At 43.7% G+C, this 15,402-nt stretch overlaps 1 protein-coding gene across 4 annotated transcripts in view; it reads right to left on the bottom strand.

The window, feature by feature from the left end:
• The window catches only part of TBC1D2B (TBC1 domain family member 2B), a 37,758-nt gene extending 29,017 nt beyond the window's left edge, over positions 1 to 8,741 (bottom strand). For all 4 annotated transcript variants that reach the window (XR_014519191.1, XR_014519192.1, XR_014519193.1 and 1 more), the window contains exons 1-2: positions 8,162 to 8,741; positions 3,746 to 3,899 (exon numbers count right to left, since the gene is read on the bottom strand). Coding sequence is in view for 1 of the 4 variants with exons in the window: in XM_083475665.1 (XP_083331791.1) it covers positions 3,746 to 3,899; positions 8,162 to 8,635 (628 nt within the window). In the remaining 3 variants the exon portion in view is untranslated. The remainder of the gene's footprint in view (positions 1 to 3,745; positions 3,900 to 8,161) is intronic.
• Between the last annotated feature and the right edge of the window lie 6,661 nt (positions 8,742 to 15,402).

Here is a 15,402-nt window from a genome sequence, read left to right as displayed (position 1 = left end):
CACCTCAAAAGTTCTGCAGGCACGTGAAAACCACAGGGCCCCGTTTTATTAGCAAGGAGGCCCTTGCTTCCTTCACCTCCCACTAGCCCTCAGCGACATCAAGAGTGATAGATTAGCAGATAGTCCTTCCTAGTACTCTTCCCTCTGTAAGCAGCATTACACAAGAATAGAGCAAGAAAGAGAGAGAAAAGATTATTGAAGTATTCCTCCTCCTTGCACCAAACTGCATACATTTGATGACTGCACCATATCAGGCTTTGTCTTCGTTAACAAGGGATATGTTCTGCTATCTGGATCTAAAGCATACAATGATTTACAAGTTTCAAGAAAACCACTGCTCCAAGGTGAGCCAAGTTTAGAGCTGTAGACACACCTTCAACCATTTCCACTACAGTACAAACTTGTCAGCACTCTGCTAAAATGAGTACTGTGTGAAAACCAGCAGGACGAAGCAAAGCAAAGCAAAGCAAAGCAAAGCGATTCCCCTCCCCGACCAACACGGCCCCAGGAAAGAAAGCTCATGCCCAGTTAACAAGACAGTTTGCAGAATGCCCACACTTCTTGCTGTTTTATGACAGAGATGCATATACAGTAATGTAAAACCACATCACATTTGTATGGATTCTCTTCTCCAGATCACAACCAGTATGAAATCCACAGGAATGCTGGAGTGTTGTGAGGACATTTACATAACCTACAATCAAGGACACAGTCTTTCAGCTTGGATGAAGCCAAAGATCTGCTTAACACTCAGTTATTAAAATTACATAAAACGGACTACAACCATTAACAATTAGGAAGGAAAAGCTATTAGCCAAATAAAATGCTACATCAGGGGAAGACAACCAAGTAGAACCTTTCTAAGTTAAGTGAGCTCTGCATGTTCCCAAATATTCATCATGCAATGTGCCCCCACAACATGAAATTTCCTCACCTTCATTCTTGGGGCTGCTGTGATTAGCAAGGGAGGAGAGACTCCCAGGTTCAGACATGGCTTAGTGACATGTGAATGGGCTGATCCTCCTCCTGGAACTATGTGCTCACCTTCTCTTTCCACAAAATGGCTATGAGATTTCACTTTTTGTTGTTTATGGTTTCACCTGAACTGGGAAACTTGGGTGTTTCAAACAGGCTAGCTTGTTTACAGTGGGCTTATTTTGAAACAGACTATTGTCAGGGTCAAGCCAAGATGAAATGGGAAATCACAGTTAACTGAGAGTAAAGGCTTCCAAAGCCTTCCCCCCAATCACACAGGAGGAAGAGCACAGGAGCAGGATAGGCTTATTCACTTAGTGAAAAACCATGGTTTAGCATGATGTCAGAAGAGATCAACCCCAAAACTCTCAGCCTGAGAGTGCCTGCAATTGTGGTCTGGGCAGGGTAATTATGGGCTAGAAGGCAATTAATATTAAGTGGCATTCCCTACTGGCGACCATAGAAAAACAGTATGATGAGGCAGCAAGTTAATCAACTGCCAGGAAATTTATGTTCCATTTACTCTTAATACAAACACTGGAAGAGAGTGGCTTGTGTTGGAGCACAGACTTACTTTGAGCTGTTCATGCCCCATATAATCTGTCCATTGCCGGTTTGATCATGACTAGGACACCTGCGGCATTCTACTAGAACAACAGGCTGTTGACTGGCATGAAACCTTGCTTGGGTTCTTATCTGGGTTTCTTAAAAAACATCTACTCAAAAGGATGGTTTTGGTGTGACCTTACATAAAACGTTTACCAGCATGGAAGCTGTTTCAACAAAAGATACCTCCCCTGCTTATTTTATATCAATTATAAATACAATTTAACCTAAATGAAAATGATGCAGTCAGAAATGTACTATTTAAATTACCTTATAATCTGATAACAGCACTCAATGAATAAATACAATTTCCTCAGTTATCTGTAATACTGCAAAGTTATTTATTGCTTATATTCACTCACACACAAATATAGGAATGAAGCCAGAAAGACAAGACTCTGCAGACAAGATCTACCCTAAATCAGAGAAAGCTCAAAGCAGTTTTCAATTAGAATAATTTTCCAAATGCTGGTAGTACAATGGTCCCCATACACAACATTGCACTATATTTTATGCTCACTGCCCACTTCTTTGTAAACATGAACATTAGGAAGAAAGCTACCATGAATGCCTTCTTGTTTCAGCTGGATGACAAACAGCACTGCAATATCACACTTACTGTAAATTGTAATATAAAGTTTTCATTTAAAATATTTAAAGTATCTATATATTGACTTATAAACATGGCAGTGCTGTTGACAAAAAATCAGTTAACAATAAATAACTGCCTTGAAATACAATCCCTGAAAATATAATCCATAGAAAAAGCAGCAAAAACAGCAGCAATAGTAGATTGCCAACGTATCTGATTTTATTTATCTCAAAGTTTTTGGGTCTAGAAAGGTACAATCGGCATAACTAAATAACTATCACAAAATCAATAAGGTTTCTAAAAATGCTATTTCTCAAGTCAGCTTCAAAAAAGTTGTACAGTTGTACCTCGGCTCCTCAACGCCTTAGGAGTAGAATGTTCCGGCCCCAAACAGAAACCGGAAGTGAGTGTTCTGGTTTTCATACGGATTTCCGGAATGGATTCTGTTCGACTTCCAAGGTACAACTGTACTTACTCTGCAGCAGATTTATGAAATTCCAGGAGCAATGAAATTAAAAAGATTGCCTATTAAGTAGAAAATCCCCCTCCCCCCCAGATCAATTTATTGTAAAAATAAAATAGCTAAGTAACTTTCAGAAGCTGAATGTTCAAAGCATGATACTAGTTAGGAAGAGAAAAGCAATCACACCCACAAATAATTGGATTTTGGGTAAGGATATTACTAAGATACCTATTTTGTCTCAACAAAATTTGACCAATTATAATTTGGCCTACTGGTCAGAACACAGGCATTTGGCAATGCACTTACAGAATTATTTTGGCCCAATTTACATGTACTTTCTTTACCTGATCTTAAAGATCCAATTCATGACTTGTGTGAGGAAACCTCACATTCTTATGGGGAAATTTCACTCAAGTTCAGTATTCAAAACCTGGGACAATGAAATGCGGCCATTTCTGATAAGATAACTCATAAGTTAACTCTTGAAAGGCACTGAGGACCTAGAAGCTCTCCCTACTACTTGGTGGGGTTTTATTGCTTATGCTAATACAGTGGTACCCCGCAAGACGAACGCCTCGGAAGACGAAAAACTCGCTAGACGAAGGAGTTTTTCGTTTTCTTAACCGCTTCGCAAGACGCATTTCCCTAAGGGCTTGCTTCGCAAAACGAAGCTTGCCCCGCAAGCTCCAGGGATAGCGGGGAAGTGCAGCGCGTCTTCCCCGCTGTCCCTGGACCTCTTTTGAAGCAAGGGGCGGCGGGGAGAAGATTGCTTCTCCCGGTTGCCAGCCCCGCAATCTCCGTGCGCGCCTTCCCCTCTGTCCCCGGAGATTACGGGGCAGGCAACGGGGAGAAGCAATCTTCTCCCCGCCGCCCCTTGCTTTAAACAGGTCCGGGGACAGAGGGGAAGGCGCGCGGCACTTCCCCTCTGTCCCCGGACGGTCTCCATAGGAACGCATTGATTGATTTTCAATGCATTCCTATGGGAAACCGTGCTTCGCAAGACGAAAAACTCGCAAGAAGAAAAAACTTAGAATTTGAAAAATATTACGATACTGCCAGCAACAAAGTTATATGACTCACATTCTCGACCAGTCTCATCATTAGCTTACCAGTATTATCTTTGGCAACAAGCCCTTTGGAGGAGTCACATGGTGTCGGTGAAATTTGACTGACTCTCTTAGTTGCATCATGGCTGTTACAATACTCCCATCTCCTCTGCTGAAGCTCCTGAAGCCAGTACTTCATATCCTGGTGTGTTGGTGCCTGTTACACACACAAGCAGAAACGTTAAAAACATTACAAGAGGAATACTGCACAAGGAATGGAAGGTGCCTGCATACGCATGAAAACACAAAAAGGTGCCTGTTTGAAAATACAGAAAGGCTGCTACATTATGGCTGGTCGTCCATAAGCTGCACTAAAATGGAAATAACCCAACAACTGTGTTCAGGGATTTGCATCCTTCTATGCTAAGTATTTGTTTACAAGATAAAAGATGCAGTTCTGATGTGTGTATGTGGCTCATGCAGTCCAAATTCCATCTAAGTTGGGGACCTGTCAAGCAAGCCTAGCTATTGCATTTTTTGCAATGGCTTGTTGTCCTATTACATGTCTACCTCTCTCTATAGTTGACAACAGGAATCTTTAACTTGGACTGCTTTTACCATGTTGTTATTTGAAGGCATCAGCACAGTGCTCTATGTGTTCACACTTTATCCATGCTTGCCACTACTTTCTTCAAACTGATCTAGATTGGCCTACAATAAGAATAAGAATAATATTTATTATAGGATCATGTTTAGTAACAGAATGAATACTTTCAGAATAATGAATCTCATATACAGAGCAACTTGGGGCAGATGGAGAGACCACAATGGACTCTTGATTATTGGGGAGTCCATTTTTCATGATGTGGTTTATATTTTTCAGACTGCCTTTCCAAAACTTAAAATATTTGTCTAATGATGAATGTTTACAGTTTGTCTTCCCTATAAAGAAAACATGTTACGTATCGATAAGATCGAGGAACAGGAAAGAAAGCTGAAACATCAAAGAAACAGGCAACCACAACATATGCTGTGAGTTAATTCATCTTCCTGTCACAGTGAAAGCAATAAAGGTCAGCATCACTCAGGCAAATAAGCCTGCAGCATCTTAAATACTAATGAACTGATTGTGACATTAGCTTTCATAGGAAAGGCATGAAATTATCTGGAAGAGACAGTGCTTGACTGCTAGTTAAGGGAAGGGATGTTCTGACTCAATAGGAAAAACCCACAAGAGGAAGCCAATTGTCAAGAAACTGCATTGCATCATGTTTGAATAACAGCACCATTCTCAGAAGTCCCACTGTAACCCCTGTAACTTATTCTCAGGGAGGCCTAACAGGACTGGAGTTCAGTGGGGTGCATGTCTGGGTAAACAAGTATTCAATTAGGATGTACAACATTTACTTGGAAGCAATTCCCACCAACCAGTGGCACTGCAACAGACACAGCTTTTGTGCAAATTTTTTTTTGCTGCGCAACTTTTCAGTCACAACTATCTAGCAAGGTTACCTTCATTTTCTCCAGGTAATAAAGAACCTATGGGTTGATATCTTAGGATTCAGGATATGACAGGCCTAAAACCATTTTGCTCTTTTCCTGTAGCTTTCACAACCTCCAGTTTAAGCCAATATGGTTCAGAAAACATCATCACATCATTACCTACATCACAGGATTAGCAAAAGCATTTTGCACACTTAATATTTCTGACCTTGGAACAGGAGGCTGCCAAAATGAATAGGATCCCAATGCAGCCAGAAGCCACATTGCTCTAGTACAACAGGCCTGAAGTTGCATTACACGAGCACAGCACAACTGCTAGCTATAAAGTGGTGACTTGGAAAAACTCCCCAAAGGACACAGATTTAATATTTCCAAGTCATTTCTTAGTGTTCCTATAATGTTAAGAATAATGGATGGGAGAGAGCATCCCATGATACATTCAGAAACTGTGAATCAGCAGCAAGTTTAGGAATATTAAAGCATGTGAGCATGAAGAAGCCTATGTTTGATTTGACTTTCTTCCTTGAAAATATTGTTCTGCTCTTATACGGAGTTTTTCCTTGAAAGGATAAATCCATTAAGCTTGAAATGTAAAGCACAAAGTCAGTAATGGGCTCCATTTAATCCTGAAATGAATACTTAAGAACACCAATGCCTAAACTAAACATTTGGCAGCAAAATTATTATTCTTTTAATAGGCTTTAGGAATCCTCTTCACACCCAAACCCTAAGAGCCAATGAAGTAGGACAAGATGCTTGGATAATCCAGGATGTTCTTTTCACAGAGCCATCATTGGAATTTTTGCAAGATAAAGGAGGTTATTACTATCGTGAACAGCTACAGAACATGGAACCATATTTCATCAACCATAGTTTCCCAGCTTGGACAAACCAGGGAGCTATGGCTTGTTTGATCACTCCTATGTAGAAAAGAATGAAGCAGCAGCACATGAGTGAATAAGGTTTGTTCATTTAGCAGAATGTTAAGATGAAACACAGTGGCCGAAACACAGCTAAAGAATAAGTGTAACAAGTCACAGAAGGTGGCTCAAAGCCAGATCAGCAACATCAGAGCAAAAGGGAAGCGAAGCCCAACAAAAATGATAGAACTAACAATTAAGGAAGAACCAACTGTCCACCTTATTCTTTTGTCACTCCACCCCACCAAACATTAGTGCCACCTGATACTGTGAAATTACTGCATTGATACTCAACTAGAAAAGGGAAAGGTATGCCTCTTGCAGTCACAGGTCAAGGCAACATTGAAATGTTGGAAGCAGGTACATCCAGGGTGCATTTTAACATACTCATCCTGGCTACTGAAGCAATTCATTATTTTACAGTCCCACTGTAAGTATGTTTCCTCAGAAATAAACCTCACAATGTTCACCAGGACTTAAATCCAAATATGTGTGCAAAGGATTGCTGCCAGCTATTACACCACATTTTGCCTTCATGCTGTATACAGATTGCTGTTCAAGCCCTCAGCTCCAACCTACTGAGCAAGATGCTATAATTCTCAGAATGATTTTGTAACAGAGCACCTAATATCTACAAGAGAAAATTACTTATGGAAACTTATCACTGAAGAGCACAGCTCTCTCAGAACTGGTTAAATCAAAGACACATTTTCATTTACAGTTTTAAATGCATTGTTTATTACATTATTTGTACATGGATAGCAATACCAAAAGCAGAGCAATAAATGCAATTTCTATTTTTTATTACTGTTTGGACATGTTTTGGTATTGCAGTTACACGTGGCATGTGGCTTTAGGCACAGACAGCACTGAAATACTGTTTTATTAGCTTGTGGGGCTAGACTGCTGAAGAAATAATTCTGGTATGAATTGTGGAGTAAAAGGTCTAGCTCTGTCCTGCAACTCAGTTGTTTCACCTTGCTTTTCTTGTACTATAACTAACGGGGAAGTGAGTTGTTCCAGCTCTTCCCGCAATACTGACTGATGGTTTCTTGGCTTACCCCGCAGACTATCTTGACAGAGGTGCCATGTGGTCTTTGCCACCATCCCAGCTCAGCAACTCTCTAGGTACTGCCTACAATGACACTGATAAGTGTGCACTTTAGCCATGCTTTAGGGTAGGTACCTTTGGACATGAAACTGGAAGGTTTTCCTTCCCTCAGTCTTTATTGCTTGGGTGAAAGAGATTCAAAACAGAACCAGAAGTTATCAAAAGGGAAAGAGAACAGGTGCTCCAGATTAGTTAATGTTGATTTGTGTGTGTGTTTTTAGTGTAATCATCTTGGTAACACAAATACACAGTTAGGCAAACCAAATTAAATTCTCCAACAATCTCTTCCTCTGATCCTGCATATAGATGGATAAGGATTTCCAAGGAAGTGCCAGACGATATGCCCAGACAGGTTAACCTATCTGGAAAGAATATCTGTGCGCCAGAGAACATGCTTTGCATACAAACAGTAACAGGTATATCCAGGCAGGGCTGGGAAATACCCATTTGAAATCCTGGAGAACCCCTGCTAAGCAGAGTAGTCAACACTAAGCTGGATGGAGGAATGGTCTGACTCTGCGGAAGCCACTTGCACAAGCCTATATGTAGAAAGAAGCAAGCTCTGCTTGAGCCCAGATGGTTTTGGAATCTGGGTCTTTCAGACAGGGCAGCTGGTGGAGGAGCAAAGATTTGAGGGAATGCTTTTACCAACAATCAAGCTGTATGTAAACTTTATGAAATAAATACTGTAAATAACGCTTAACGGGACTCATTGACAGGTTAAAGGGGAGGGGGGAGCGCGCATGGTGGTAGCCTCGAGGAAGCGACCTTACCTGAGAAAGTTACCTGAGAGCAAGCCCCGCCCCGCAAGCCTAAGCGGGCTGGCTTGGAGGTCCATCCCCGCCTCGGAGAGTTCCCTGCCCCGCTTGACCCTCCCTCAGGACCCCTTTGGGCGGCGAAGCGGGGCAGCTACCCCGGACCCACCCCGGGGAGGCCCCGTTCTACCTTGAGGACGGTGACGCCGCCGCCGGGGCTGTGGATCTCGAATGTGCTGCCGAGGGCGGCCTCGACATCCCCGACGCCGCTGCTGCTGCTGCCGCCGGAAAAGGAGCAGGAGGACGAGGCGGCGGAGAAGGAGGCGGAGGCCGGGGCGGCGGCGGCGGCGCTGGGGGCGGCGGCGCCGGGGGCCTCGGCCGGCTGGTGGTAGCTGAAGGAGGCTCCGGCGATGTCGAGGCGTCCGAGGGGCACCGCCTCCTGGGAGCCCTTGAAGTAGTAGAGGGCGCAGCAGCGCGGGTCGAAGGCGAACCAGCGGCTGCGGAAGCCCCGCAGCGGGCCCTTCCCCGTCAGCTTCTGCAGGTAGCCGCACAGCCGGGGCCGCTCCGAGGCCGAGGGGGGCGCCGCCGCCGGAGGAGGACCTTCCCCAGGCACCGCGGCGGCGCCGCCGCCTTCTGCCTCCTCGCAGCAGCCCGCAGAAGGCATCGCGGCGGCAAGAGCAGCAGCAGCAGCAGCGCCGCCGCCGCCTCTCTGCGCTCCTGAGAGGGTGTGAGGCTACGGGGCTGGGCGGCCTTCCGCAGCGCCCTCCCCAGACCTGGCTTTGCCCCCCGGAGCATGCTGGGACTTGTAGTCCGCTCTTTCTGAGGCGAAGGGCCTGGCCGCCTCCGCCGCCGCCCTTCTCCCCGCCTCGGTAGGCCCTGAGGAGGCAAGGGCGAGGGTTGCCCATAGGCCAGGAGGCGCGCGAGGTGGCGGTGGGGTTAATTTAAATTAATTATAAGCGTTCTTGCTGGCTTTTTAGTGGTTTATTTCCTGAAATCATTTTCCATACCGCCTTTCTTCCAAGGAGCTCAAGGCGGCGTTCAGGGTTCTTGCAGTTCCCATTTAATTTCCTCACATCGCTCCTGTGAGGAAGAGTAACTGGCCCAAGGTCACGTGCAGTGAGCTTCATGTGGTAAATAAAGGTAAAGGTAAAGGTACCCCTGCCCGTACGGGCCAGTCTTGCCAGACTCTAGGGTTGTGCGCCCATCTCACTCAAGAGGCCGTGGGCCAGCGCTGTCCGAAGACACTTCCGGGTCACGTGGCCAGCGTGACATCGCTGCTCTGGCGAACCAGAGCCGCACACGGAAACGCCGTTTACCTTCCCGCTGGTAAGCGGTCCCTATTTATCTACTTGTACCCGGGGGTGCTTTCGAACTGCTAGGTTGGCAGGCGCTGGGACCGAACGACGGGAGCGCACCCCGCCGCAGGGATTCGAACCGCCGACCTTTCGATCGGCAAGCCCTAGGCGCTGAGGCTTTTACCCACAGCGCCACCTGCGTCCCTCATGTGGTAAATATATTTATTTAATTTGTATATCACCCATCCTTTGAAGATTTGAACCCTGGAGTCTCCAGGTCTGATCCTCTTACTGCTGGCTCCTGCTATACGGTATACTGCGATGTATCGCTTGATTGTTTTAAAAAACAAAATAAAACTCAAAGTGGCATACAAAAATATTAATAAATTTATTGGTAAAGGCAATTAAGAACAACATACATTTAAAGTACATTCAGAGCACAGTGCTCCCCCCAAATCCTGGGAACTAGTTTCCCCTTTGGCTACGATTCCCAGCCCCCTGAACAGACGACTGTTCCCAGGATTTGGGGGGGGGGGCAGGTAAGTAATGCATGGGGTGTAAGCAGTCATAGTTTGCAAGGAGCTTCCAAACCAGAATCTCAAACTGTTTTGAAGATGATTTGGGCAAACTGGTGTTCAGTGTTACTTCTGGACCAACAAAAAATGGTTTCACACATTGCCCTGCCCTCAGTGACTTTTGTTGGTAGAATCCAGGGATTATTAGGAAGGGCGAACAAAGAACCCATGGTTTACTTGTATCTCTGCAATACCATTGACGCGCTGTGGTTTTATCTCAGTGTAAACCATGGTTTGCTGTTACACCGGCATATTTATTTAGTGATACAGAAACTTTTACCTTACCATTTTAAATTACTCTCATTTTCAGTTTTCTAAAAATAGTATAAAAGAAGGTTCCAGATCTCTGTTTTTAATTTTTTTTAACTCATCCCATTTTTGAGTTATTACGGTTTGAAATTTCAAATAATTGACAATTTTGGCCTTGCCCCCTACCTTAAAAGCTCAACCCAGACTTCAAACCATAATATCTGTTACTTCAGGCATTTCTTTTAAAAAGTTACTCAATTGGAAAGTATATGAAAAGCTAGTCAGGCTTTGCTTTTAAAAATGTATTCAAAAGTAGTTTCAGCTTGTTTGAACCAGCACTGACTGGCTTTTATGCGTATGGACAAGCTGTGGCTTGTTGTACAGGGCTCAGCAGTGAGTTGGGAGTCTTATCTCAGCTCTTGGGTTGATCAGTTTATTAAATTTTACTGTGACTCTGACATGTACTAATATATTTTCACTAAAGACTGTCTGCAAAAGAAAGAAATGTGATGTCTAATATGATATATTGCTGTAATCCTTTTAGTAAAATTAGTCACTAGCATCATCATTTGTTGACCCATCTAGTTGGGATATACTCACCTTGTCATGGGGTGGGCTTGAACGTTCCTATGATCCTAGTGAGCAAAGCCGTTGGGAGTCTCGTACTCTCAATGTGGTCATGCAAGGCGGTAAGGTCCGGGGAGAGAAGCTAGACAAATAATGATCCAAGAAGACCTCAATGGCAGAACAGGCAGAAGATAACAAGCGGCATGTTACCACAGGTGTGAAGGTGGAAGAAGGCTGCAGCATATAAGAATCTACCGGCTATCGTGATACTCATGGCATCGGAATAGAGCCTTACTGCAAAGAGTCCCATGGTGATTGGCAAATGGTAACAAGGGCAGGACCGTGAAATCTGGAAGCACCTGGTCATGAACCGTCACATGGGTGGTGGATACAGATTCAGTCATTCTGCCTTAAGGAATGAGGCGTTGAATAGCTTGGCAGCTGTATCCACGACTGAGCAGTCCTATTTTGGATCCACTTGGCTCATCTCTAAAAGGAGAAGGGGCTAGAAAAGGTGCACTAAACATAGTCTGCCTCCTTTTTCCCCTGACTGCATTACTGCGCCCAGTGGGGTCACCACCCAGCAGTCATAAAAGACAATTGACCTTTGGAACATGGAATAGACAGATTACACAAATAACGAGCGCCCCAAGCACAGGAGTGCTATCATTGCAAGAGAGTTGCGATGTTTTAACATAGATATTGCAGCTCTTAAAGAAACTTGAAGAGCAGGAGAGGGACAACTGAAGGAAGAAAAAGGAGGCTACACATTCTTCTGGAAAGGTCTACCTGAACAAGAAAGTCAAATATAGTCAGACCTCGTGTTACGTTTGCTTCACATTGTGGCTTTTCAGGTTACAAACGCAGCAACCCCAGAAGTGTTTGCTTCCGAGTTCGCCACGCATGCACACGCAGAAGTGATCTGTGCACTTTGCACATGCACAGAAGCGCTCTATCGCGTTTTGCTCACATGCAGTAGTGGCGCTCTACTTAAAGACTTTTCAGGGTGCGAACGGCACCTCGAAACTGATCATGTTCATAAGTAGAGGTACCACTGTACATGGAGTAGGCTTTGCTATCAAGAACGATATTGTGAAGCTTGAGGTAATAATTTACCTCTACACTACCTTGTTTGTTACCCAGGTGAGGAACAACCACCTTTTGAATAAATTACAGAACCAAGGAAACTATTTTCAAGTCCAGCATCTGGATTTAGGGACCCAGCATTTGTTATAGCTATTGCAATAGGACAGAGCTCATTCAACATGCCAGTTAAGAAGGTCTGCCCCCAGGCACTTCAGAAAATAAGCTCATATAGTAGTTCAACCACAGCAAACAAAGAGTCATAAAACATCTTGACATACGTCAGGAAAGTCATGAGAAGTAAAGCACATATGGCTCCATACTGATATCTTCACTCCTACATCACCTTGGAGTGGCCCTGATGTGCCCAGGTCATTTGACCATCTTAGTTAGGGGTTGGCAAGGTTTACCTCACCTGGGCCGGTTCACTGGGGATCCTTCCGTGGGCCGGATCACGTGCAAGCATAAGCTTGCGTGGCTGTGATTTCCTGCGGCTGCATCTGTGCAGACATGATTTCCGGGGTCTGCACCTGCACAGATGAGATTTTCAGCGTCTGAGCATGCGCAGACACGATTTCCAGCAACGCAGAAGCGAGTCTCTGCGCCGCGCTGCACCAGTTTAGCATAGCACGTGGGGACTCGCTGAGTGGGCAGCTCGGTTCGGGGGTGGCTCGTGGGCCAGTTAAATGACCCCCGTGGCTTGTGGCCCATGGGCCTTAGGTTGCCTACCCCTGATCTTAGGTCTCTGGTGTCCAGCATTACCCTGGCAAAATAGCCTTCATTGACGGAAGAGCATAATAAAATCCTCTTCCTGGGTCTCAGATGACTTCAAGAATTGCTGATTTATACTCTGGTGCTGAAACATCCTGCCATTTGTATCACTTTCAGGGGTAGATAAGGAGAGATGGAATGCAGCGTACGAGGGGGAAGACTCACAAATGCAGAACACACAAAAATCAAACCTAATATAGTCTAAAATGTTTTAACAATTAAAGTGAAACATTTAAACATTATTAAAATCATAAAAATATACACCCGGGGTCTCCAATTCTTATACCAGTCCCCCTTTGATCCTAACCTTATCAAGGATTATACTCATACTTTATCAAAGTTATCAATCTACCAATTGGACTTCTTTACAAAACACACTTTTACAAGCATTGAATACCACAACATAGCAATACAGTGGTGCCCCGCAAGACGAATGCCTCGCAAGACGAAAAACTTGCTAGACGAAAGGGTTTTGCGGTTTTTGAGCTGCTTCGCAAGACGATTTTCCCTATGGGCTTGCTTCGCAAGACGGAAACGTCTTGCAAGTTTGTTTCCTTTTTCTTAACACCGTTAATACAGTTGCGACTTGGCTTCGAGGAGCAACTCATAGAACGCGGTGTGGTAGCCTTTTTTGAGGTTTTTGGTGATTTTTGAAGCTTTTCCAAAACTTTTCCGACACTGTGCTTTGCAAGATGAAAAATTCGCTAGACGAAAAAACTCACGGAACGAATTAATTTCATCTTGCGAGGCACCACTGTATATTACAGAGAATGACTGAGAGGGAAACTAATACCCCCCCCCCCTTTAAGGCTTTCTTGATCCAACTATCTGAGGAGACCCAACCTCTTGGATTCCAATATGAGATTCCTTTTAATCATTTATGGACTTTTAAGAACCTTGGGAGAAGTATTCTCTCTTGCTATAAACATGTTTGTCTATGCTTTACACTCAGCAGGAAGGTTTATTCATAAAGAAGCACAAAGTTTTATTGCTTTAGCTTTATTTTGTGCCCAGTGTCAAATTAGTCTTCTGGACCCCATCTCTTTGCTATTCCACAACAACACCCCATTAATGAATTCTTGTTAAAGGGCTTTCATCAATCATCAGCAGCCTCCCAATTTGGCACAGATGTTGACACATCCAAACAGAAATGTCTTCACCCTTCTGGGAGGCTCTTAACTTGCTGTGAACTTCACTCAAGGGTGAATTGCTTTCCAACACTCCAGAGGGACACGAAAAGGCTAACTGCACCTTGGGTTCACTTGCCCAATCCAAAAGCAAAATCTAATTAGAATTTTTCTATAACCCCAAAATTTCAAGTCCAGAAACTAATTTGTTAAACAATTCCAGTAGGTGCATTTTTCCAAATTAACTACTTTTACTCCATAAAGCACATATAGACTTCCTTCACATGTGCAGTGATTCCTGCTTAATCAAAGCATATATTTATGTGCTACTGTTAACTTGTTTCCCACGGTGCTTCTCCTGAAACCATTGGATCAGTAGGGAAGATTGGGACACGTGGAGACAAAGAAATGTGGTCACCAATTGACCTATTTTGAATATTGGATTTCACAAAAACCTGATCTATTCAAAGACATAAAACACATGGGTAAACCTTCATACCTACTTTTAAATAATCTGGTACAATTTCTTTCTTTTTTTTATAAGATATTTATTAGAATTTTCAAAATATTACAAAAAGAACAAAAAACAAACAAAGTAGAGTCAGAAGGGAATACAAAGAATAAAAATAGTTAACAAAGTAAAAAGAGAAAGAAAAAAGCAAACCCCTTCCCATTGTGTAAAAAAGAAGAAAAAAGAAGGGGGGGAAATTCAAAATAAGAAAACAAAAAAGTGACAAAAATACAAAAAACCCTAACCTTTAAAAACATTTAAAAACAAATTCATTGTTTTCAGACCCTTAACTGTCATAGCCTTCTTTCTTAGACTTCCTCCTCCTCCCTTCCTTTGTATCCTAGTTATTAGTTATCACAGCTGTAATGGGTATGAGCTACTCGTGCGTAAACTGGTGCCTTTCTCGGTTAATTTGCCTTGTTAAAACTTTCTGACTGCGCAGCCCCTTCTCATGGTGGCTGCCTCAGTCACTGGCAGAATCCGTCAGTGGGCGTTTCTTGAACCTCTTCCAACATAAAAGTTGTTTGACACCCAGTCTCCTCCTCCTCTCACTGCGCGGGAGTCTTCTGCGCAGGGAAGGCGTGGGTAGCGGAAGACCTGGGCTCTCATCACTGATGTCCAGTGAAGAGTCCCTGAGCCCTCTCTCCACTTCCCCCGTCTGCCTCCCTTTATCCCCGGTGTTGCGCTGATTGGCTTCCCCCTCTCCTGAGCTGTTTCTCCCCCTACTGCTGGGTCCTTCGCCAGCATCATCTGGGAGCCTCCCCTTCGCCTCTCGCTCCGATGTCAGTTCCCTGACACCAGCAAATCCTTTCCTTTCCATGTTTCATAAAATTCTGTCATTACATTACCCTACACTATTTTGCTCTTATCTTTCTATAATAGCATAAACCTTAAAATTTAAAACTTAAGTCTTAACCTTACCAGCTTCTTATAATCATAATATTCTTTCATAATTCTAAGCATCTTTGCTAAAGCCAGGTAATTTCTTCCAACATTTTTCTATCATTCATCAACTTTATAAAACATTCTAGTAATAAGAAAAAGAAGAAAGGTACAAACAAATCCAATTTTTTCCCCAACGTCCCTTCCTCCTGGTTCCGGGTTTTATCAGTCTTTATTCCCATCAGGCTAGCCCATTAACCTGGTAACCTTATGTCCGAGGCCCTCAAGTCACTTCCATGGCCCTTCAGCGGCTCTTCTTCATATTTGTAGCTGTAATTTCCCTTATCTCCTGCTCGTGGTAACTCCAGCTT

This window comes from Podarcis liolepis (genome assembly GCF_965112155.1).
Source record: "Podarcis liolepis genome assembly, chromosome: 14".
Taxonomy (NCBI): Eukaryota; Metazoa; Chordata; class Lepidosauria; order Squamata; family Lacertidae; genus Podarcis; species Podarcis liolepis.
Note: the sequence above shows the minus strand (reverse complement) of the source record. Positions and strands in the feature narration are given on the sequence as shown.